General features: G+C 49.2%; 1 protein-coding gene across 4 annotated transcripts in view; it reads left to right on the forward strand.

Moving 5' to 3' along the window:
- Nucleotides 1–26,546, forward strand: part of smarcc1a (SWI/SNF related, matrix associated, actin dependent regulator of chromatin, subfamily c, member 1a) — a 260,613-nt gene that overhangs the window by 69,879 nt on the left and 164,188 nt on the right. For all 4 annotated transcript variants that reach the window (XM_038808949.1, XM_038808946.1, XM_038808948.1 and 1 more), the window contains exon 12: nt 14,106–14,165. In XM_038808949.1, the coding sequence (XP_038664877.1) occupies nt 14,106–14,165 (60 nt within the window). The remainder of the gene's footprint in view (nt 1–14,105; nt 14,166–26,546) is intronic.

The raw sequence follows: 26,546 nt of genomic DNA on the forward strand, positions 1-26,546 counted from the left end.
TACAATTCTGCAGCTGCTGATGGCCTTATGTGACATAAGAACATAAGAACTAGGAGTAGGCCATCTGGCCCCTCGAGCCTGCTCCGCCATTCAATTAGATCATGGCTGATCTTTTGTGGACTCAGCTCCACTTTCCGGCCCGAACACCATAACCCTTAATCCCTTTATTCTTCAAAAAACTATCTATCTTTACCTTAAAAACATGTAATGAAGGAGCCTCAACTGCTTCACTGGGCAAGGAATTCCATAGATTCACAACCCTTTGGGTGAAGAAGTTCCTCCTAAACTCAGTCCTAAATCTACTTCCCCTTATTTTGAGGCTATGTCCCCTAGTTCTGCTGTCACCCGCCAGTGGAAACAACCTGCCCGCATCTATCCTATCTATTCCCTTCATAATTTAAAATGTTTCTATAAGATCCCCCCTCATCCTTCTAAATTCCAAAGAGTACAGTCCCAGTCTACTCAACCTCTCCTCATAATCCAACCCCTTCAGCTCTGGGATTAACCGAGTGAATCTCCTCTGCACACCCTCCAGCGCCAGTATGTCCTTTCTCAAGTAAGGAGACCAAAACTGAACACAATACTCCAGGTGTGGCCGCACTAATACCTTATACAATTTCAACATAACCTCCCTAGTCTTCAACTCCATCCCTCTAGCAATGAAGGACAAAATTCCATTTGCCTTCTTAATCACCTGTTGCACTTGTAAACCAACCTTCTGTCACTCATGCACTAGCACACCCAAGTCTCTCTGAACAGCGGCATGCTTTAATATTTTATCGTTTAAATAATAATCCCGTTTGCTGTTATTCCTACCAAAATGGATAACCTCACATTTGTCAACATTGTATTCCATCTGCCAGACCCTAGCCCATTCACTTAACCTATCCAAATCCCTCTGCAGACTTCCAGTATCCTCTGCACTTTTCGCTTTACCACTCATCTTAGTGTTATCTACAAACTTGGACACATTGCCCTTGGTCCCCAACTCCAAATCATCTATGTAAATTGTGAACAATTGTGGGCCCAACACGGATCCCTGAGGGACACCACTAGCTACTGATTGCCAACCAGAGAAACACCCATTTATCCCAACTCTTTGCTTTCTATTAATTAACCAATCCTCTATCCATGCTACTACTTTACCCTTAATGCCATGCATCTTTATCTTATGCAGCAACCTTTTGTGTGGCACCTTGTCAAAGGCTTTCTGGAAATCCAGATATACCACATCCATCGGCTCCCCGTTATCTACTGCACTGGTAATGTCCTCAAAAAATTCCACTAAATTAGCTAGGCATGACCTGCCCTTTACGAACCCATGCTGCGTCTGCCCAATAGGACAATTTCTATCCAGATGCCTCGCAATTTCTTCCTTGATGATAGATTCCAGCATCTTCCCTACTACCGAAGTTAAGCTCACTGGCCTATAATTTCCTGCTTTCTGCCTACCTCCTTTTTTAAACAGTGGCGTCACGTTTGCTAATTTCCAATCCACCGGGACCACCCCAGAGTCTAGTGAATTTCGGTAAATTATCACTAGTGCATCTGCAATTTCCCTAGCCATCTCTTTTAGCACTCTGGGATGCATTCCATCAGGGCCAGGAGACTTGTCTACCTTTAGCCCCATTAGCTTGCCCATCACTCCCTCCTTAGTGATAACAATCCTCTCAACCTGTCATAGCCTCATTTCTATCAGTCGCTGGCATGTTATTTGTGTCTTCCACTGTGAAGACCGACCCAAAAAACCTGTTCAGTTCCTCAGCCATTTCCTCATTTCCCATTATTAAAACTCCCTTCTCATCCTCTAAAGGACCAATATTTACCGTAGCCACTCTTTTTTGTCTTATATATTTGTAAAAACTTTTACTGTCTGTTTTTATATTCTGAGCAAGTTTACTCTCATACTCTATCTTACTCTTCTTTATAGCTTTTTTAGTAGCTTTCTGTTGCCCCCTAAAGATTTCCCAGTCCTCTAATCTCCCAGCAATCTTTGCCACTTTATATGCTTTTTCCTTCAATTTGATACTCTCCCTTATTTCCTTAGATATCCATGGTCGATTTTCCCTCTTTCTTCCGTCCTTCCTTTTTGTTGGTATAAACCTTTGCTGAGCACTGTGAAAAATCGCTTGGAAGGTTCTCCACTGTTCCTCAACTGTTCCACCATAAAGTCTTAGCTCCCAGCCTACCTTAGCTAGTTCTTCTCTCATCCCCTTGTAATCTCCTTTGTTTAAACACAAAACACTAGTATTTGATTTTACTTTCTCACCCTCCATCTGTATTTTAAATTCGACCATATTGTGATCGCTCCTTCCGAGAGGATCCCTAACTATGAGATCATGAATCAATCCTGTCTCATTACACAGGACAAGATCTAGGACCGCTTGTTCCCTCGTAGGTTCCATTACATACTGTTCTAGGAAACTATCGCGGATACATTCTATAAACTCCTCCTCAAGGTTGCCTTGACCAACCTGGTTAAACCAATCGACATGTAGATTAAAATCCCCCATGGTAACTGCTGTACCATTTCTACATGCATCAGTTATTTCTTTGTTTATTGCCTGCCCCACCATATCGTTACTATTTGGTGGCCGATAGACTACTCCTATCAGTGACTTTTTCGCCTTACTATTCCTGATTTCCACCCAAATGGATTCAACCTTATCCTCCATAGCACCGATGTCATCCCTTACTATTGCCCAGATGTCATCCTTAAATAACAGAGCAACACCACCTCCCTTACCATCCACTCTGTCCTTCCGAATAGTTTGATACCCTCGGATATTTAACTCCCTGTCGTGACCATCCTTTAACCATGTTTCAGTAATGGCCACTAAATCATAGTCATTTACGATGATTTGTGCCATCAACTCATTTACTTTATTCCGAATACTACGAGCATTCAGGTAAAGTACACTTATGTTGGTTTTTTTACCTCTGTTTTGAATGTTAACATCGCCAGTTTTATTCCTTTTGTTATTACTGGGCCTATTCACTGAGCTCCCCTCAGTCACTGTACCTTGACACATGGTGACCTCGTTTTTAGACTGTTTGAAATCTGCCCCATTTAGCACTGCTCGTACCACACAACACGATGGATGGCAGCCTCAAACTGAAGGTGGAATTTTGTTTCCACAAGGACTGGGCGGTGGTCACTCTACAATGCTATCATGGACAGACGGATCTGTGATAGGTAGATTATTTTACCCTCTTGGTACTCTTGGTGATGGACAGTGAAGTCCCCATCCAGGGTACATTTTGCACCCTTGCCACCTCAGTGCTTCATCTAAGTCGTGTTCAACATCATGTAATGATGGGAGTGCCTGTGCGTGGTAATCAACAAAAGGTTTCTGTGTCCATATTTGATCTGATGCCGTGGGACTTCATAGGATCCATAGTGAATGCTGACCACTCTCAGGCCAACTCCCTCCCGACTATATACCACGGTGCCACATTGCAGCTTTTTGGTGGGGCAGGACCTACCGGGGATGATGATGGTCGTGTCGGGGGACGTATCATAAACATTCAGTGTCATACTTTGTTTGGCTAGTCTTTGAGATCATTCCCCCAATTTTGGCATGAACTCCCAGTTGTTGGTAAGGACTTAACAGGGCCATATATTTTTGTTTCTGGTGCCTTTGGTTGATGCTGGGTGTTCCATTTGGCTTCATTCCTTTTAGACTTGGTAACAGTTTGATAGGCCATTTGAAAGCGTTAAGAGTCATCTCCATTGCTGTGAGTCCCGAGTCACATAGGCCAAAGCAGGTAAGAATGGAGATACCTAAAGGGTATCCATGAATCAGATGGGTTCCATGACAATAAACGATGGGTGCCAGCACTTTTAACTGAACAGTTATTAAATTTAAACTCCACCCGTTGTCATTGTCGGATTTGAACCTGTCCCCCCAGAGCATTAACCAAGGTTACTGGATTACAGGTCCTGATATTGTCATTAGACCACCACACCACTTCTTCTGGGGATGTCAATTTTATGTTTGTTCTCCTGAATTTGCCAGAGCTACTTAGTTGAGAATCGAGTGGGGAGGTTTATCCACCGAGAAAGTTATTTCAAAAATCTGGACTCCACTTATTTCTCTGTATCTGGTCTGTAACAGAGGGAGCAAAATACAAGCTGTGTGAAATTTATCTTCATGAATGATGCAGTTGGCTTAATAAAAAGGGCATTCACTGCAGCAAAAGATTCCTGTGCAGCCTAATATGCTAAAAGCTGTGATTCTTATATTCAAATTTCTTTGCTTTCCTATCTCCTAACAGTCTCACACCTCTTAGTGTGATGCACATTCAGTAGTGCACATTGCAGTTGAGGTGATGCTGCGGTGATTTGAGTGTACATTGATTATTGCAGTTTTGCTGTTTTCTCGCAAACACAAAGAGAAAAATGAATTGACTTCAGCTTGTGACCATGGAGTGATGGATCACATAAAGGGCTGTTTTTGTTCAAAGTCACAGAAAAGGGCACTTTTTACCCAGATCTGGGTGGAATTTTGATGAAGAAGTGTAGGTGAATGTTAGAGGAGTAGTTTACCCCTGGAATGCTATGTCTTCTGATCACTGGACCCGGCAGGAAACAGTGAGAGGTTTCGCTGGAAAGTTGAAACAATCTTGTGCTTCACAGACAGTCTCTTCCAGCATGCAGGCAGGGGAGGGGCAAGCTGTAAGGCCCCAGATGCAGGAACTGATGACTTTTAGCAAGGAGGAATTCCATAAACAGAGGAAAGAAATGCATGAGGATCATGCAAAGGCCATTGCAGAAGCTGGCACCCCTGAAGAGTACTTTGGATGGAGAGGTGTTTGGAGGTGCAGTGGTCACCGATTCGGGAGATTGAAGGAGTGATCTCGGACCACAGCGATTGTGTGGTGGCTCTGGAGACGGAGGTGGGGCTCCTAGGAGACCTTTGTAAAATGCTGAGGGCAAAGATTGAGGAGCAGTATAATACCTCAAAGACAGAACCTAGGAATAGTGGGCCTGCCTGAAGGAGTGGAAGGTGTGAGTGCCACGAGGTACGTCTTGAGGATGCTGGCGGGACTGGTGGAAAGGGGTGCTAGATAAGGCATCTGAAGTGGACCGAATGCATAGGTCTCTGAGGAAAAAGCCTAGAGCTGGGGAGCCACCGCGGGCTCCATTAATGTGCGGAGAAAGAGAAAATTCTACAGTGGGCCAGGGATAAGCGTAGCTGCGACTCGGAGGGAAATAATGTCCAGATTTATCAGGACATCGGAGCTGAGTTGGCAAAATGGCGGGCAGGTTTCAACAAGGCCAAGGCGGTTCTGTTCCGGTGGCAGATCAGGTTTGGGGTGCTCGAGGGCAGCACGGTGGCACCGTGGTAGCACTGCAGTCTCACGGCGCCGAGGTCCCAGGTTCGATCCCGGCTCTGGGTCACTGTCAGTGTGGAGTTTGCACATTCTCCCTGTGTTTGCCTGGGTTTCGCCCCCACAACACAAAGATGTGCAAGGCAGGTGGATTGAACAAACTAAATTGCTCCTTAATTGGAAAAAATGAATTGGGTACTCTAAACTTATAAAAAAACAAAAAATAAATAAAATAAAAAAAATAGGTTTGGGGTGCTCTACCCTGCGAAATTATGGGTGACGTTTGGAGGCCGGGAGTCTTATTTCGAGACCACAGAAGCGGCTGAAGATTTCATCGAGGAGCATAAACTGGGGGAGAACTGAGTGGACAAACCGGGATGCTGGCACTATGTAATGGTCGCGGGCATGTTTGAAGTGGGTGTAGGGATTTTCCCTTTTTTTTTTTTTTCGCTGACCGCGCACCCCACTGGCTGAATATTCGGTTCAGTACGGGACGAGAGCAGAGGCCTGGGTGGAGGTTTGACTCTGGGTTGTTGGCGGATGGAGGCTTTTGTACGAAGGTGCGGTTGCCGGTTAGGGATTATGTGGAGTTCAATCAGAATGAGGAGGTGTCAGCGGTGTCATTTCTTGGGAAGCACTGAAGGCAGTGGTCCGGGGAGAAATTATCTCATCTACGGTTCGTGCGAATAAGGAAAGGAGGGTGGAACATGACCGTCTAGAGAGCGAGATAGTGGTGGTGGACAGGGAATATTTGAGGGTGCCCACCGTGGAGGGATTGGCGAGGAGGAAAAGTTGCTGAGGCAATTTGACAGGCTGACAACGGGGAGGGCGGTCGGGCAACTGCGTAGGGCAAGAGGGGTGCAATAAGAGTATGGGTAGAAGGCGAGCTGCATGCTGGCGCACCAGCTGCGGAGACAGGCTGCGTCCAGGGAAATATTGAAGATCCGGACTGGTACTGGGGATGTGGTGTCAGAGCCTGGGAAGCTAAATGAGGCATTTAGAGAGTATTACCAGGGACTTTATGAGGCAAACCCAGGAGGAGAGGAGGGGGACATGGTGTGGTTTCTGGACGAGCTAGAATTTTCCCAGGTGGAGGAAGCAAAGAGGCAGGCGTTGGAGGAGCCCCTGAGGCTGAGGGAGTTGCTGGATAGTATCGGGTATAAAGTCGGGGAAGGCCCCTGGGCCAGATGGGTACCCGGCAGCATTTTATAAGGACTTTGCGGCGGGCTGGCACCACATCTGTTGGGGGCGTTTAATGAAGCACTGGAGAAGGGGGGTTGCCGGAGACAATGAAGCAGGCAGTAATCACACTAATCCCAAAAAAGGGAAGGATCCGGTGGAATGTGGATCGTATAGACCCATATCACTATGGAACACGGATGTGAAAGTATTAGCTAAGTTGTTGGCGGGGAGGATAGAGGATTGTGTCCTGGGGGTGGCTGCAGAAGATCAAACCGGCTTCGTGAAGGGCAGGCAGCTCGCGAGCAATATAAGACGGCTGTTGAATGAGGTGATGAATCTGTCGAGAGCTCTGGTACCGGAGGTGGTGGTGTCCATGGACGTGGAGAAAGCATTTGATCGGGTGGACTGGCGGTACTTGTTCGAAGTTTAGGGAACGTTTCGGTTTGGGCCGAGATTTCTGGCATAGGTGCGGTTGCTGTATGTGGTGCCAAGAGCGAGGGTGAGGACGAATGATATGAGCTCACGAAGCTTTGACTTGCAAAGGGGTACAAGGCAGGGGTGCCCGCTGTCGCCGCTGCTGTTTGTGCTGGCCATAGAACCATTGGTGATTACTCTCGGGGTCGGTAGAGTGGCAGGGGATAATGAGGGGACAGAGGGAGCATCGGGTGTCGCTCTGTGCCGATGACCTCTTGCTGTATGTTTCGGATCCATTGGAGAGTATGGAAAGGATTATCTGCCTGTTGGGGCGGTTTGGAGGGTTCTCGGGATGCAAGTTGAATGCATTCCAGGTGAATGAGCTGGCACAGTGAACTAATTTAGGGGGGATGCCATTTACGGTAGCGAGGGATAGGTTTAGGTACTTGGGGATTCAGGTAGCGAGGGAATGGACGGGGCTCCATAAGTGGAACTTAACAAAGTTGGTGGAGGAGGGCAGGGAGGATCTTAAGAGGTGGGACACAATGCACTTAACGTTGGCAGGGAGTGTCCAAGTGGTGAAAATGAATATTCTGCCGAGGTTCTTGTTTATCTTTCAGGCTCTCCCGCTCTTTATACCGAAGGCCTTTTTTCGCAAAGTGGAAACAATCATCTCTGACTTTGTATGGGCGGGGAAGGTGCCGAGGGTGGGGAGCACACTGCTACAGAGGCAGAGGCAGCAGGGGGATTGGCGTTGCCAAACTTGTTTCATTATTATTGGGCAGCGAATGTGGACAAGGTGCGGCGGTGGTGGGAAGGAGAAGGGGTGGAGTGGGTAAGGATGGAGGAGGAATCTTGTAAGGGGTCTCGTTTGGGGGTATGGTGACGGCAGCATTGCCAATGGTTCCGAGTAGGTATTCAGGGAGCCCAGTGGTGTAGTCCACAGTGAAGATATGGAATCAGCTGAGGAGGCATTTTAGGGTGGAAGGGATGTCGGTGCTAATGCCGCTGTGCGAGAATCATGGGTTTGAGCCGGGAGGGATGGATAGTGTATACAGGAAGTTGAGGGAACTGGAGCTGGTCAAGGTGAGGGCTTTGTAATTGGAGGAAGGGCTCGCCAGTCTGGAGGAGCTAAGGGAGAGGGTAGAGCTGCCCAGGGGTAGTGAATTTGGGTACCTACAGGTTAGGGACATTGCGCGAAAGGTCTGGGAGGGGTTCCCTAGATTGCTGGGATACACCCTGCTGGAGCGACTGCTGCTTCTGGATGTGGAAGGGGAGGGAAGAATTGAGGATATGTATAAGTGGCTGGGGGAGCAGGGAGGCGAGTGGCTGGTGAAGATCAAAGAGAAATGGGAAGCGGAGTTGGGAGGGGAGATCAATTGGGGAGCATGGAGTGAGGCACTGTGTGGGGTAAACGGGACCTTTTCTTGTGCAAGGATGAGCCTGATGCATAAGAACTAGGAGCAGGAGTAGGCCATCTGGCCCCTCGAGCCTGCTCCGCCATTCAATGAGATCATGGCTGATCTTTTGTGGACTCGGCTCCACTTTCCGGCCCGAACACCATAACCCTTAATCCCTTTATTCTTCAAAAAACTATCTATCTTTACCTTAAAAACATGTAATGAAGGAGCCTCAACTGCTTCACTGGGCAAGGAATTCCATAGATTCACAACACTTTGGGTAACGAAGTTCCTCCTAAACTCAGTCCTAAATCTACTTCCCCTTATTTTGAGGCTATGTCCCCTAGTTCTGCGTTCACCCGCCATTGGAAATAACCTGCCCGCATCTATCCTATCTATTCCCTTCATAATTTAAAATGTTTCTATAAGATCCCCCCTCATCCTTCTAAATTCCAATGAGTACAGTCCCAGTCTACTCAACCTCTCCTCATAATCCAACCCCTTCAACTCTGGGATTAACCTAGTGAATCTCCTCTGCACACCCTCCAGCGCCAGTATGTCCTTTCTCAAGTAAGGAGACCAAAACTGAACACAATACTCCAGGTGTGGCCTCACTAACACCTTATATACAATTGCAACATAACCTCCCTAGTCTTAAACTCCATCCCTCTAGCAATGAAGGACAAAATTCCATTTGCCGCCTTAATCACCTGTTGCAGTTTAAGGTGGTACATAGGGTGCATATGACTCGGGCGAGAATGAGTGGGTTCTTTCAGGGGCGACGGATTTTGCTGGAGTAGCGGTCGGCATTGCCACCGGGGGTAGCAACATGGTCGGGTGACCTGTATGACTTCCTGCGGTTAGAGAAGATAAAGTATGAGTTAAAGGGCTCAGCGTGGGAGTTTGAGAAAAGGTGGGGAATGTTTGCGACCGTGTTTGAGGAGCTGTTTGTCACAGGGGGGTGGGGTTGTAGGTGATCGGGGGGTGGAGGGGGGAGGTGAAAAAGGAGAAAAATCTATACAAACTGTACAGCTGATTGTTAGGAAGGAGGGTTGGGAAGGATGTTTCCCGGGGTGTTTATTTGCTGTAACCTACTTTGATACAAGTTTGAATAAAACGCGTTTTTAAAAAAAGAGAGAAAAATTAACTGCAATATCAATGTAAGGGTAAAGCCCAGTCAGTGCTGGTCATAGAACCTTGTTTTGCATTCATTGCTGGTACTTTCACAGTGTAATGGTGACACCTTTTTCTGCTTGAGGGGGTTAGGAACTTTCAGTTCGCAATTAAAATGCATCGAGGGATAGGTGATCTTAATAGGGACCAAAGATCGTCTGAGCTGAAGGAGTTAAGTGAAGAATGACTGTCGTGTTGTGATGCTTACCATTGCAGGCAATCCTGCATGTAGTGCAGTTGGATACCAAACAGACCACATATAAACGAGGCTTGTCTCGCCTTTTTGTGTGGGTGGCACATTTCACTTCTCACTCGAGGCCAATGAGCAAGTTTCAGAAATATAGGTGTTTTAAAAAGTCTTGTCTTGAAGAATTTTCAATTTTTACGAAGAAATCGCAGCAGCAAACAAAGAAAAGATAAAAGATAGCAAGAGGTGTTCATGTACAACAGGTACAGCAGAAAGCAATAAGCATCACATAATTTGGAATGAATAAGACCGGATGATTCCAGGACAGAATGTCCAACATGATCCTTCCATGGATAGGTGACCGGTCTGCACCCAACCAGGATACAGTAAACATTCTGTCATCACCCCCATCGTTACAAATCAAAATGCCAGAAGACGACCACAATACCGCACTAACTTCAATGCGAAGGGGAATCGACCAACTCTTGGAGTGCACTTTAAACTCTTTCCAGATCCGGACCAGGACTGGCAACCATCCTACACTATCAAGATGGCAAAATGACTTTAGCACAGACAAAAAGGGCAGCACGGGGGTGCAGTGGTTAGCACAGCTGCCTCACGGCACCGAGATCCCAGGTTCGATCCCGGTCTGGGTCACTGTCCATGTGGAGTTTGCACATTCTCCCCGTGTTTGCGTGGGTTCCTCCCATCTCCGAAACTCTCCCTTCATTTGCTCCACCACCCTGGCCAAATTTAACTTGTGCAGCCTGCCCCAGTCTCGTGCCACCTGGATTCCCAAATACCGGAAATTTTCCTCAACCAGCCTAAACGGTAGCCCTCTCAATCTGTTCTCCTGGCCCCTTGCCTGGACCACAAACATTTCACTCTTGGCCATATTTAATTTGTATCCTGAGAACTGGCCGAACTTCCTCAGCATTCCCAGTATACTTCCCATCCCTGCCACTGGGTCCGACACGTACAGGAGCAGGTCGTCTGCGTAAAGAGAGACCCTATGTTCTACCCCGCCCCTCACCATCCCCTTCCAACCCTCTGCGGCTCTCAGCGCCATCGCCAGCGGCTCTATGGCCAGCGCAAACAGCAGCGGGGAGAGCGAGCAGCCCTGTCTGGTCCCTCGGTACAACCTAAAGTACTCCGACACTTCTCTGTTAGTCCTAACGCTGGCCCTCGGGGCCTGATATAATAATTTGATCCAATCCACCAATCCCTCCCCGAACCCAAACCGTCCGAGCACCTCCCATAGATAGTCCCACTCCACCCGGTCAAAGGCCTTCTCGGCGTCCATTGCCACCACTACCTCCACCTCCCTCCCCGCTGGGGGCATCATTATCACATTAAGTAATCTTCTCAGGTTGGCCACCAGCTGCCTACCTTTCACGAACCCAGTTTGGTCCTCCCCAATCACCTCCGGTACACAGTCCTCCATTCTAACCGCCAGTACCTTTGCCAGGAGCTTGGCGTCAACATTAATCAGGGAGATTGGCCTGTAGGACCCGAACGCCTCCGTGTCTTTACCCCGCTTCAATATCAGTGATATAGTGGCTTGCGACATTGTCGGCGGCAGGGTCCCTCTGTCCATTGCCTCATTGAAAACCCTCATCAAGACCGGGCCCACCAGCTCAGAAAACTTCCTATAGAACTCTACTGGGTATCCATCCGGCCCTGGGGCTTTCCCCGACTGCATGGCCTTTAGGCCCCCCAAACCTCCTCCACTCTAATCAGGGCCCCTAGCTCATCCACTCGCCCCCCCCACCTACTGTTGGGAAGGTTAACCCGTCCAGAAACCTTTTCATCTCCTCCGGTTCTTCCGGCGGCTCCGAAGTATACAGCTTGCGATAGAAGTCCCGGAATACCTTATTCAATCCTGCCGGGTCCTCCACTTTGCGCCCCTCCCCATCCCTCACTCTACCTATTTCCCTGGCCGCCTCCCTCCTCCTGAGTTGCTGCGCTAACAGTCTGCTAGCCTTTTCCCCATGCTCGTACACCGCTCCCCTCGCCTTCCTAAGCTGTTCCACGGCCCTACTCATGGATAGTGCCCCCAGTTCCGCCTGTAGTCTCTGCCTCTCCCTGAGTAAAACCTCCCGCGGGGACTCCGCGTGCTCTTCATCTATCCGACCCATTTGCCTGACCAATCCATCCATCTCTGCCCTGTCTGCCGTGGCTCTGTGGGCCCCAATTTAAATCAGCTCCCCCCGCACTACTGCCTTTAGCGCCTCCCACAGGGTCGCCGCTGAGACCTCCCCCGTGTCATTCACCTGCAAGTCATTTTGCATACACCTCCGAAGCCTCTCGCAGATCCCCTCCTCCGACAGCAGTCCCACGTCTAGCCTCCATTGCGGGCGTTGGTAGCTCGCTCCCCCGATCTGCAGGTCTACCCAGTGCGGGGAATGGTCTGAGATAGTAATTGCCGAGTATTCCGTGTTCTTTACCTCCCCTATACAATCCCTGCTTAGTACGAAGAAATCTATCCTAGAATATACTTTATGGACGTGCGAGTAAAACGAGTAGCCCCTTCCTGTCGGCTGTCTATCTCTCCAGGGGTCCACTGCCCCCATTTGCTCCATAAACCCTTTCAGCTCCCTTGCCATTGCTGGGAGTCTACCCGTTCTGGGATAAGACCGATCCAAAGCCGGGTCAAGGACCATGTTAAAGTCCCCCCCCCATTATTAGCCTGCGAGAGTCCAGGTCCGGGATCTTCCCCAGCACTCTTTTAACGAAGTCCACGTCATCCCAGTTCGGGGCATATATATTCACCAGCACCACTCTTCTCCCCTCCAGTCTGCCCCGTACCATCAGGTATCTGCCCCCCCTGTCTGCGGCTATGTCCTCCGCCTCAAATTGCACCCGCTTGTTGATCATGATTGCCACCCCCCTGGAACGTTTGAATTTCTTAATGGATGATGGGCCATGCAGCAGGAACTCAAGCATGCGGAGGTAGACTGCCACCAGAGATAGTACTCTACCTGCACCCAGAGCCTCCTCGTGCGCTGCCACCGTCTCCATAATGGCACCTCGCAATTCTTGAAATTGGGCTTTAATGTCTTGCACTGCAGAACCAAGAGAATCAGCCGGATCACCTTCATTGCGAGCAGCCATAATTTGTTGGTGTGCACCGTATGATCAAGGTGGGAAAGGTCTCAAAGGCAGCTGTGTCACCAAAAGTGAAGTCCCACCCCAACTCCCCCAGCTGTCTGGGATTATTGAGGATTAAAGCATCGTCTCTACTTATTTTTTTATAAGTTTAGAGTACCCAATTCATTTTTTCCAATTAAGGGGCTATTTAGCGTGGCCAATCTTTCTACCCTGCGCATCTTTGGGTTGTGGGGGCGAAACCCACGCAGACACTGGGAGAACGTGCTAACTCCACACGGACAATGACCCAGGGCCGGGATTCAAACCCGGGCCCCCAGCGCTGTAGGCAGCAATGCTAACCACTGTGCCACCGTGCTGCCCCAAGCATGGTCTCTACTGAAGTGCTGCAAGATTGACCAACAACTTTGGTGCACAGTAAAAGTCACGTAAAGTGGAAAAAAATCGTAAAGGAGATGTGCACAAGGAATAGATGGAAAATTGAAAGACGAGCAGAGCTGGTGCTTGCGGAAACTCAGCTGCTCCCATCCAGAAAGATAAGGTTTGGCGCAGATTTCAAATTGCTGTGTGAAAAGAAACAAATTACTGTTTAAACAAAAAAGCCAAAACCATTAAGCATAATACATAAAGATGACCAGTGGAGATTCGAAGGCGATTCGAACTTGTTTCTTGGGATTATTGCAAGTCTTTAGCAAAAGCCGACATTTCATCCTGGTCAGGTTGTACGTTGTGCAGTGGCCTGTAGGTGTGTTTTATAAAACATATTTTTCTTGGTATCCAATTCCTTTTTCTTTACGATAAAGGTGCAATTTAGTTGGGCCAATCTACCTACCCTGCACATCTTTGTGACGAGATTGAAAATTCTGTGTCTCTTTATTTTGCGGGTAGTCAGTGATAACAGTTGTGGATTTAAACTGCTAATTTGGGTGGAGGAGTGAGTTTTTCTAATGGTAAGTCTTTGGATATATCGGTCCAGACAATGCCGCAAGGTTGTTGAGGCAAAATGCCTCGTGCGTTTAAAGGGAAAATTTGCTGGGAGACAAAAGGGATGTGGGATTAGATATAGATTGCTGTAGCAAAAACTGTTACAGGCTCAGTGGATCGAATGACGACTCGATCTGCTGTAATTTCAAATTCTACCTGATGAACGGAATCAATTTTTTGTCAATTCATTGATATCATTTTGTTTTGAATTTCTTGTACCATTTGTGAATTAATTTGCTAACTAGTTGCAGTGCAGGACCTAAAAGTCGGCTCGAGTTACATATGTTTTTTAATGGCCTGTTTACAATTCCTTTCTTCGCTAGTGAACCCCAAGAAGGACAGTGAGCACACACCTGTGAAGGGCGGCACAATTGCAGATCTAGGTAATATATTTTTAACTTTTATCTCTGTTCAGCATCAATGTTGATTTTTCAGTTGACCGGAGGCGTGGACTATTGACCCGTGTAAGTGCATCCGATTTTCCCCTAAAAAAGATGGTATTGAACTATTAATATTGTAGATCAGAGGAGGCCTTCAGACTCTTGTGCTAGCGGTAGTCCTTTCACTCAAAGTATTTCCCCAATCTTATTAACCTGCAGTTCTCCTTCCCTTCTTAATATTTGATCTTTTCATAGAATTCATAGAATTTACAGTGCAGAAGGAGGCCATTCAGCCCATCGAGTCTGCACCGGCTCTCAGAAAGAGCACCCTACCCAAGGTCAACAACTCCACCCCATCCCACAACCCAGTAACCCCACCCAACACTAAGGGCAATTTTGGACTCTCAGGGCAATTTATCATGGCCAATCCACCTAACCTGCACATCTTTGGACTGTGGGAGGAAACCGGAGCACCCGGAGGAAACCCACGCACACACTGGGAGGATGTGCAGACTCCGCACAGACAGTGACCCAAGCCGGAATCGAACCTGGGACCCTGGAGTGTGAAGCGATTGTGCTATCCACAATGCTACTGTGCTGCCCTCACATTAAAATTGTTGCAATCTCTGCCTTCGACACTTGCAGATCACTGCTCCTTGCTCAGGTGAAATTTCACCTGAGGAAGGAGCAGTGCTCCGAAAGCTAGTGTTTGAAACAAACATGTTGGACTTGAACCTGGTGTTGTTAGACTTCTTACAGTGCTCACCCCAGTCCAACGCCGGCATCTCCACATCATGTTAAACACTTGCAGCATTGCCAGTGGAAACGATCTTATAATTTTGATAACTTTGACCTGATTTTCCCTATAACGGTCTCCAGTGGGAGGAGTGAGAGGTGAGAGAGATACTTGCATTGTTCCTTGATAAATGCCGTTTTTGATTTCTGGCATTATTAATTGTTTCACCCATCCCATGGTTCCAATGCATCTCTTGTAATGGGCTCTCAGTGATAGACACCATACATACAAACTATTGCACAAAGTCAGCATTGCTTCCTTTTATATTAATCTACCCAAATGTGAAACTCAGTTGTGCCATTTGTTTATTTGGAACCTTTTCTACCTGCACTTGCACATTGAAAGATCTATGCACCTGTCTCCCAATTATTTATCTTGCCTTTCGCCTCCGCACTGTCACTAAGAACCATACCATTATATCTTATTTTTGTCTCCGACCTTTCCATTTCATTTTTTTTAAAGCACTGAACAGCATCTGCAAACTCTGTTCCATAATGTAGCCCCTCAATTTTGCTTTTGAGGTAAAATCACTAATCTGATTTTTAAAAATCTGTCCCTACCAATGAGCAGACATTTTGTGATAGCCAAAACATGCCAATCTGAAAAGCCCGTTTCTTTGACTACCCTTTTCCTGACCCTGATCCCTGGTCGTCCATTGCACATCATGGTTCAACAAATATCTCAGCACTTGATTATCAACTTAAAATTCATATGTATTAATTTTACCAGCTCTGTATAATTTTCTGACTATGCTGTGCACATGTGCCTTTATGGCAGCCGAGCTGCACACAAGATCATTTTGAAGAGCACATTGGTACAATATGTACGGAATTCACTTGAACTATTCACACTGTCGTATATTGATCATTCCCTTTACCTGCACACACTTCCTGTCGATATGTGTCTAGAGTTTTACTTTTGTTCCATTTGTACGCTTCTGCTTTCAGTTATTTAAAAGCATCTCGAAAAGCTACACTGATTTGCACAGGCTTAAAGACTATGCATAGAACATAGAACAGTACATCACAGTACAGGACCTTCTGCCCACGATGTTGTGCCGACCATTTATCCTAATCGAAGATCAACCTAACCTACACCCCTTCAATTTACTGCTGTCCATGAGTCGCTGAAATGTCCCTAATGACTCTGACTCCACCACCTCTGTTGGCAGTACATTCCACACACCCACCACTCTGTGTAAAGAAACTACCTCTGACATCTCCCCTATACCTTCCTCCAATCACCAGAAAATTATGTCCCCTCGTGACAGTTATTTCCACCCTGGGGAAAAGTCTCTGGCTATCCACTCTATCCATGCCTCTCATCACCTTGTACACCTCTATCAAGTCACCTCTCTGCCTTCTTCGCTCCAGTGAGAAAAGCCCTAGCCCCCTCAACCTTTCTTCATAAGACATGTCCTCCAGTGCAGGCAGCATCCTGGTAAATCTCCTCTGTACCCTCTCCAAAGCATCCACATCCTGGACCAGAACTGGACACAATATTCCAAGTGTGGTCTAACTAGGGTTTTATAAAGCTGCAGCAAAACCTCGCGGCTCTTAAACTCAATCCCCTTGTTAATGAAAGCCAACGCGCCATACTCCTTTTTTTTTTTAAATAATTTTTATTGAAAGAGTTTTTCCATACAAACATTTACCCCTACTAATTTTTTTAATTATTTACAACACAATCCCTCTAGGCAAATATCCCTCCCTCGCCCGCCCTCTCGCGCGCACCAGTCCCCCCCCCCCCCCAAGCAACAACTTAACAAACAAGGCAGCCTACAGTTTCAGACATGAGCAGCGAGCAGACTTGCCCGCGTTACAGTCGTGCATGTCCCCCCACGACCCTTGCTGCCCCTCCCCCCCCCCCCTCCCCCCGGTTGCTGCTGCCACGACCCCGAACGTCTATCTCTGATCCAAAAAGTCAAGGAAAGGTTGCCACCGCCTGGAGAATCCCTGTACCGACCCTCTCAGGGCAAATTTGATCCTTTCTAGCTGAATATCGTTAATCCAAGTTTCAACGCTTGGAGGCCTCGCGTCCTTCCATTGAATTAATATCCTTCGTCGAGCCACTAGGGACGCAAAGGCCAGTATTCCGGCCTCCCTAGCCTCCTGTACCCCCGGTTCTACCCCGACCCCAAAGATCGCAAGCCCCCATCCTGGTTTGACCCTGGACCCCACCACCTTCGACACCGTCCTTGCCACCCCCTTCCAGAACCCTTCCAGCACCGGGCATGCCCAGAACATATGCACATGGTTCGCTGGGCTTCCCAGACATCTGACACACCTGTCCTCACCCCCAAAGAACCGGCTCATCCTTGTCCCCGTCATGTGAGCTCTATGCAGCACCTTAAATTGAATGAGGCTCAGCCTCGCACACGAGGAGGAAGAATTGACCTTCTCCAGTGCATCCGCCCACGTCCCGTCTTCTATCTGCTCTCCCAGCTCCCCTTCCCACTTGGCTTTCAGCTCCTCCCCTGATGCTTCTTCCGCCTCCTGCATTATCTTGTAGATGTCTGATATCTTCCCCCCTCCGACCCAGACCCCCGAGAGCACCCTATCACTCGCCCCCTTACTGGGGAGCAGGGGGAACCCCTCCACCTGCCGCCTAGCAAATGCCTTCACTTGTAAATATCTGAACATGTTTCCCGGGGGGAGCTCAAACTTCTCCTCCAGCCCTCCCAGGCTCGCAAACCTCCCCTCTATAAACAGGTCCTTCAGCTGCCGTATGCCCACCCTGTACCAGCTCTGAAATCCCCCGTCGATGTTCCCCGGGATGAATCTATGGTTCCCTCTTATTGGCGCCGCCAACAGACCTCCCCCTTCCCCCCTGTGTCGCCTCCACTGCCCCCATATCTTGAGGGTGGCCGCCACCACCGGGCTCGTGGGGGGGAGCGGCCATGGTGCCGTTACTAGGGCCCCCAGGCTTGTGTTGCCACAGGACGCCCTCTCCATTCGTTTCCAAGCTGCCCCCTCCCCTTCCATCATCCACTTGCGCACCATTGACACATTTGCCGCCCAGTAATACCCCGAGAGATTGGGTAGTGCCAGCCCTCCACTGTCCCTACTCCGCTCCAAAAAGACCCTCCTCACCCTTGGGGTGCCGTGCGCCCACACGTAGCTCATAATGCTACTCGTCACCTTTTTGAAGAAGGCCCTAGGGAGGAAGATGGGCAAGCACTGAAATAAAAACAGGAACCTTGGGAGGACCGTCATTTTGATTGACTGCACCCTCCCCGCCAGCGACAGCGGTACCATGTCCCACCTCTTAAATTCCTCCTCCATCTGTTCCACCAGCCTGGAAAAGTTCAACTTGTGGAGGGTCCCCCAGTTCCTTGCCACCTGCACCCCTAAGTACCTAAAGCTCTTTCCTGCTCGCTTGAAGGGGAGTCTCCCAATACCCTCTCCCTCGTCCCCCGGGTGTATCACAAAAACCTCGCTTTTGCCCAAATTTAGTTTGTACCCCGAAAAGTCCCCAAACTCTGCTAATAGTTCCATTATCTCCGGCATTCCCCCTTCTCGGTCTGCCACGTACAGCAGTAGATCATCCGCATACAGCGATACTCGATGTTCCTCCCCTCCCCTAGTCAGTCCTCTCCACCCCCCTGAACCCCTCAGTGCCATCGCCAACGGTTCAATCGCCAGTGCGAAAAGTAGGAGGGATAGGGGACATCCCTGCCTGGTCCCTCGGTGGAGCCCGAAATACTCCGACCTCCTCCCGTTTGTCACTACACTCGCCGTCGGGGCCGAGTCGAGCAACTTCACCCACTTAATAAACCCTTCCCCAAACCCAAACCGTTCCAACGTCTCCCACAGGTACTCCCACTCCACCCTATCGAATGCCTTCTCCGCGTCCAGCGCTACCACTATCTCAGCCTCCCCCTCCACTGCCGGCATCATAATTACATTCAGCAATCTCCGCACGTTCGTGTTGAGCTGCCGCCCCTTCACGAACCCCGTCTGGTCCTCATGGATTACCCCTGGCACACAATCCTCTATTCTAGCTGCCAGGATCTTTGCCAGCAACTTGGCATCCACGTTCAGAAGCGAGATAGGCCTGTAGGACCCGCACTGCACGGGGTCTTTATCCCGCTTCAATATCAGGGAGATCAGAGCCTGCGACATTGTCGGGGGCAGAACCCCCCCCTCTCGCGCCTCATTAAAGGCTCGTACCAGTACCGGTCCCACCAAGTCCACATTTTTCTTGTAGAATTCCACCGGGAACCCATCTGGCCCCGGCGCCTTCCCCGCTTGCATCTGACCTATTCCCTTGACTAGCTCCTCTAGCCCTATTGGCGCCCCCAGCCCTTCTACCAGCCCCTCCTGGACCCTTGGGAACCTCAATTTGTTTAGGAAGTCCTCCATTCCCCCTCTCCTCGTCGGCGGCTCAGACCGATACAACTCCTTGTAAAAATCCCTGAAGACCCCATTCACTTCTTGCCCCTTCTGCACTACCTTCCCGCCCCTCTCCTTCACTCCCCCAATCTCCCTAGCCGCATCTCGTTTGCGAAGCTGGTGTGCCAGCATCCTGCTCGCCTTTTCCCCATACTCGTAGACCGCGCCCTGTGCCCTTCTCCACTGCGTCTCTGCCTTCCTGGTGGTCAGCAGGTCGAACTTGACCTGCAGGCTGCGCCGTTCTCCCAGCAGCCCCTCCTCTGGTGCCTCCGCATATCTCCTATCCACTTCCAAAAGCTCCCCCACCAGCCTCTCCCTCTCCTGCCTCTCCTTTCTTTCTCTGTGTGCCCTTATGGAGATCAGCTCTCCCCTGATCACTGCCTTCAGGGCCTCCCAGACCATCCCCACCTGCACCTCACCCGTGTCATTCAAGTCCAGATAGCTCTCAATGCTCTTCCGGACCCTTTTACACACCTCGTCGTCCGCTAACAGCCCCACATCCAGCCGCCACAGCGGGCGCTGGTCCCGCGCCTCCCCCATTTCCACATCCACCCAATGTGGTGCATGATCAGAGATCGCAATGGCCGAGTACTCAGCTTCCCGTACCCTCGGGATCAGCCCCCTGCTCAACACGAAAAAATCGATTCTGGAGTACACTCTATGGACGTGGGAGAAAAAGGAATACTCCCTCGCCCTCGGCCTACCAAACCTCCATGGGTCTACTCCTCCCATCTGCTCCATGTACCCCCTCAGCACTTCTGCCGCTGCCGGCCTCCTATTGGTCCTTGAGCTCGATCTGTCTAGCCCGGGGTCCAGCACTGTGTTAAAGTCCCCCCCCATGATCAAGCCCCCTGCCTCCAGTCCCGGAATGAGGCCCAATAGGCGCCTCATAAAACCCGCGTCATCCCAGTTCGGGGCATATACGTTGACCATCACCACTTTCTCCCCCTGCAGCTTACCCTTCACCATCACATACCTACCCTCCTTGTCCGCCACCACCTCCTCCGCCACGAACGACACCCTCTTTCCCACCAGAATCGCCACCCCCCGGTTCTTTGCGTCCAATCCAGAGTGGAACACCTGTCCCACCCACCCCCTTCTCAGGCGAACCTGGTCCACTACCTTCAAATGGGTCTCCTGTAACATTGCTACATCAGCCTTCAGGCCCTTCAGGTGTGAGAATACCCTTGATCTCTTGACCGGCCCATTCAGCCCCCTCACGTTCCAAGTGATCAGCCGGGTCGCGGGACGACCCGCCCCCTTCCCCTGCCGATTAGCCATGTCCTGTTCCCTGCTCGCCCCGGGTCGACCCTCCCCTTCTGACCCGCTCCCCATGGCGATGGCCCCCTCCCCCCACCTCTCCAGTCCTCCACTTCCCGTTTCTGGTCTTTCCAGCAGCAACCCGGTGTCCCTCCCTAACCCCCCCCTGGCTAGGACCCCTCCTAGCCGCGATGTACCCTCCATCGTACTCCCGTAAGTCAGCTGGTTTACGCTGACCCGGCTGCTCCTGCCACACTCCGACTCCCCCCGGCTCGGGGGGGGGGGGGGGGGCCCCCCCCCCCCCCCCCCTTGCCACTCCTCCCTGGCCCCGCTCCAACGCGGGAAAGGTCGCCATTGCTAGCCACGCCCCGCACTCCTCCCCTCCCCCCTCCTCTGCCCCGCGCGCGGGAAAACAGAGGAAAGCCCGCGCTTTCGCCCTGCCACACCCCACCCCGCCATCTTCAGTTCCACCCCCGTCCCCGTCCATGCCTGTAAAGAACCCCCCCTAGGAGCCCATATCCCCGATCTGCTCTCCCCCCCCGTCCCGCCTCCCCAACTTAACATTATAAATAACAGATAGATAACAAATAACAATGTACTTAACAGTCGCCCTCTACCAAACAGTATAAATAACCATGAATAACCACAATAACAATAACTAAGGGAAGTTGGCAAAGGGGGGAAAAAACATCAGAAGAAAAACCCAAAGCAAGAGTTCAAGATCCAAACAAGGAAAGAAGAAAAAAAAAGGAAACCGTTCCAATAAGAGTTGCCCAGTTCCGACCCAGGCGAAAAAAAAAAACCGCTTGTTCAGCTGAAAGTACCCGAGCGGCTACGGCCGCCAAGTATCCCCTGGGTCTAATTCGAGTCCAGTTTCTCTTCCTGTACAAAGGCCCACGCCTCCTCTGGGGACTCAAAATAGTGGTGTTGGTTCCTGTAGGTGACCCACAAGCGCGCTGGCTGCAGCATTCCGAACCTGATCCGTTTTGCATGTAGCACCGCCTTCGTCCGGTTGTACCGGGCCCGCCGCTTAGCCACCTCCGCACTCCAGTCCTGGTAGACCCTCACCGTCGAATTCTCCCACTTGCTGCTCCTTTCCCTCTTGGCCCACTCCAGCACTCTCACGATCGCTGAGTCGCTGGAACCGCACCAGCACCGCCCTCGGGGGCTCATTTGCTCTTGGCTTCCTAGCCATGACCCTGTAGGCCTCTTCCAGCTCCAGGGGCGAAGGGACGGCCCCTGCCCCCATCAGGGAGCTCAGCATTTCTGCTACGTATCCCGGGAGGTCTGACCCCTCCAGGCCTTCTGCCAGGCCCAAGATCCTCAGGTTCTTCCGCCTCATTCGGGTATCCAGCTCCTCAAAACGGCTCTGCCATTTCAAGTGGAGTGCCTCGTGCACCTCTACCTTTCCCACGAGGACCGTGGCCTCCTCCTCCCTCACAGTCATCTCCTGCTGCAGCTCCCGAATCGACGCCTCTTGGGTCGCCTGGGCTCCCATCAGCCTGGTGGTCGTCGCATTCATTGACTCCAAGAGCTCCATTTTCAGCTCCGTAAAGAAGCGCAGGAGAGCGGCCTGCTGCTCCTCCGCCCATTTCCTCCATTCCTCGGGTGCGCCACCGGCCGCCATTTTGGTCTTCTTCCCCCGCTTTTTTTGAGGAGCTGCTGTTGCTTTCTTTACCACCCCACTCCGGGTACCGACCATAAAGTTGGTCTGGTTCTCCTCAGGGAGCCTTCCCCCACCGGGATTTGTCCTTACAGCGCCGTTGGGGCCCTCCAATCGGCCCGAAAACACCTTTGTAGCAGGAGCCGCCAAACGTGCGACTTAGCTGGTCATAGCCGCAACCGCCCGTACTCCTTCTTAACAACCCTATCAACCTGGGTGGCAACTTTGAGGGATCTATGTACGTGGATCCCAAGATCCCTCTGTTCCTCCACACTTCCAAGAATCCTGCCTTTAATCCTGTGTTCAGCATTCAAACTCGACCGTCTAAAATGAATCACTTCACATTTACCTAGGTTGAACTCCATCTGCCACTTCTCAGCCCGGCTCATCCTGTCAATGTCTTGTTACCTGAAACAGCCCTTGATGTTATCTGCAACTCCATCAACCTTTGTGTTATCGGCAAACGTACTAACCCACCCTTCCACTTCCTCGTCCAAGTCATTTATAACAACCACAAGGAGCAGAGATCCAAGAACAGATCCCTGCAGGACACCACTGGTCACTGACCTGCAGGCGGAATACTTTCCATTCACTACCACTCGCAGTCTTCTTTCAGCCAGCCAATTCTGTATCCAGACAGCCAAATTTCCCAACTATGCAGTTGAAGGATTTTTATCGGTATTTGAGATTGGGTTTTATGATTTAGTCTTGAGGCAATCTGCCTCGAGCAATTTTCACTGTTCGGCGTCATATTTTGTTGCTTGACCCGCTTGCATGGACGAAAGCAAATCAGTTTCTTGGATATTTTAATTCTCTAGTACGAATGCTTGTTGAATACGACTGGAAACAGCTCTTTGGTTCAACGACCTGTCTCTTCCTGCCACTGAACAAGTTTTGGATCAGAATTACCACTTTTTCTTGGATTCCATGGGCGTCTACATTTCAGACCAGCCTGTCATGTGGGACATTGTCAAAGAGACTTGCTAAAATACATCATTAATCTTCATTACCACCTCAAAAACTCAATCCAATTAGTAAGGTGCGACCTTCGTTTAATCAGGGACTTGGCCACAAAATGTAGGCTCACACTTGGCAGTGAAGAGAACTGAGCTAGTGCTGCACTGTCAGAAGTACCCTCTTGTGGATCATTTAACAGGCATTGTTTGCCTCCCTAGTTGGACATAACAGTGGCAGTATTTCAAACAAGAGCAGGGGTGCGAGCCCTGGTGTCCAAGCCAATATTTATCCCTCATTCAACATCACAAAAAAAACAGATTATCTGGTCACTACAATATTGTTGTTTGTGGGAGCTGGCTCTGTATAAATTTACTGCCATGTTTCCTTTATTACAACAATGACTACACTTCAGAAGTACTTATTTGGCTGCCAAGTGCTTTGGGATGTCCAGTGGTCATAGAATTCACAGAGCAGGAGGCCATTTGGCCCATTGAGTCTGCACCGGCTCTTGGAAAGAGCACCCTATTTAACCCCACACCTCCACCCTACCCCGAAAGCCACTAACCCCACCTACGGGCAATTGATCATGGCCAATCCACCTAACCTACACATCTTTGGACTATGGGAGGAAACTGGTGCACCCGGAGGAAACCCACTCCGACACGGGGAGAATGTGCAGACGCTGCAGTCACCCAAGCCAGGAATCGAATTTGGGACCCTGGAGCTGTGAAGCAACAGTGTTAAGCACTGTGCTACCATGCCGCCATTTACATATGTATAAATGCAGGGCTCTTCTCTTTTTTTGGCTGTGCTTGCTCGATTATTTTGCACCTTTCTAAATGGCAATTTATAATGCCCTTTTCTGATAACTTACCCACCCCCCGAGATAGCTTTGATTGGCCTGTAATTATTTGGTTTGATTTCTTTTTAAATCAAGGACAAAACAATGCCTGCATCAACAACCTCTTCGAACTACAGAATTCCTACATTGCAGGTTGCAGGAGGCCATTTGTCCCATCATGTCTGCACTGAACCCTCTGTAGAGTACCGTGCCTATGCCCACTCCCTCGCCTTATCCTTGTAACCTAATCTTACATCCCTGGATACTAAGGGGCAATTTAGCATGGCAAATCCACCCAAGTTACACATCTTTGAACACTGGGAGGAAACCGGAGCACACGGAGAAGACTCACACAGTCACAGTGAGAAAGTGGAAACTCCAAACAGTCACCCAAGGCTGGAAATGAACCCAATCTGTGGTGCTATGAATAGCAGTGCTAACCACTGTGCCACCCCACTTGATAGTAGATGCCAAGTTTTATTGAAGGTTCATGCCCATTTCTTCTGCCTCAATACACAGGTTACCACTTAGCTTCAGGCTCATGTAATTAATAATCTTTATTGTCATAAGTAGGCTTACATTAATACCGCAATCAAGTTACTGTTAAAAGCCCCTAGTCGCCACATTTTGGCACCTGTTCGGGTACACAGAGGCAGAATTCAGAATGTCCAATTTCCCCAACAGTACGTCTTTCGAGACTTGGGGGAGGAAATCAGAGCACGCGGAGGAAACCCATGCTGACACCGGGAGAACTGTGATCCACACAGTGACCCAAGCTTTGAATCTAACCTGGGACCTGGCACTGTGAAGCAACAGTGCTACCCACTGTGCTACCATGTGGGACACCAGATCATTGATCAGATTTACCAGGAAAACTTAGACAGGTCACCTCCCAGACTGGAGTTAGGCAATCAGACAGGAGCAACCTGAAAACGTGACAAAACTGTTCAAATCAATTGCCAAATAAAGTAGTGGCCTGCCAAAAGTTTATGATCTTTCGCTCGAGAAATTACACATAAGCCAACATATCTAAATGGCACCGAAGAGAAAATGCTGGAAAATCTCAGCAGGTCTGGCAGCATCTGTAGGGAAAGAAAAGAGCTAACATTTTGAGTCCAGATGACCCTTTGTCAAAGCAGTAAGACAGAGAAAGTGGGAAATATTTATACTGTGGAGTGAAAAGGAAAGATGGTGATAGCCACAGAAACCCAGGAAAACGGGGTGCTATTAGCCACACAAACCACGGGGAACGAGTGCTGATGGCAGTCCCCAGAGAGGACAAAAGGTGTGAAAGGCCAAACAACAGAGAAACTAACATCAGAGGGTAAACTGTGACATATGTCGATGTGGGGGATGAGGAAGGGGGAAGCAAAGGGGAGAAAGGATAGGGAAAGGTGGAGAAAATGGGGAGGGTTAGTTTCTCTGCTGTTTGGCCTTCACACCTTTTGTTCTCTCTGGGGACTGCCATTGGCGCTCTTTCCCCGTGGTTTCTGTGGCTATTAGCACCCAGTTCCCCATGGTTTCTGTGGCTATGACTCATCTTTCATTCTCACTCCACAGTATAAATATTTCCCACTTTCTCTGTCTGTTAGCTTTGACAAAGGGTCATCGAGACTCGAAACGTTAGCTCTTTTCTCTCCCTACAGATGCTGCCAGACCTGCTGAGATTTTCCAGCATTTTCTCTTCGGTTTCAGATTCCAGCATCCGCAGTAATTTGCTTATATCTAAATGGCATGTGACACTTTAAATTAATGTAGAAGGAGCAAATAAATGGAATTGACATACTGATCAGTCACAATCTAACTTAACGACGGAACAGATGCATAAAGCCAAAGTTTTATTTTTGCTCCATGAAAACAAAAGTGAGAGCTCAGAACAAATGCTCACACTGAGGAAAAGGGATGGGATTCCAAATCCAGAGCATCAAGGAACATAAAGGGTAGACTAGTTTTGTTTCTTAAAAAAGGAAAGCTCAAGTCAGATGACAACAACTCAATGCTGAAAAAAAACTTACACATACAGAAAGTGCAGGGAAGTAAAGAACATTTGAAAAGAAAAGCATGAAAAACACTGGCAAATGAAGAGCATCATAAAGAGCAAGAAGAAAACAAAGGACGAGAGCAAGGTCTTTTCGAGACCAAAAAGGTTACCCGTGCATGAAAGCTTTAGCATCTATCATCACAAAAGGATGATGACGCAAACGTTGGCCTATTCCTTTTTTTCAAATTGACGACAACAAATAATTACAGGCTAATTTAGGTTTTCATGGTGGCAGGTAAGTTTTCGGAAGAGGACGGTGCGAACCATCATTTAGAAAAGGCGTCGACTAATCAAAGACAACAAAAAACGAAAATGTTCATTTCATGACCACTGGACATCCCAAAGCACTTGGCAGCCAAATAAGTACTTCTGAAGTGTAGTCATTGTTGTAATAAAGGAAACATGGTAGTACATTTATACAGAGCCAGCTCC

The sequence above is a fragment of the Scyliorhinus canicula genome, chromosome 10 (genome assembly GCF_902713615.1).
Source record: "Scyliorhinus canicula chromosome 10, sScyCan1.1, whole genome shotgun sequence".
In the NCBI taxonomy this organism is placed as follows: Eukaryota; Metazoa; Chordata; class Chondrichthyes; order Carcharhiniformes; family Scyliorhinidae; genus Scyliorhinus; species Scyliorhinus canicula.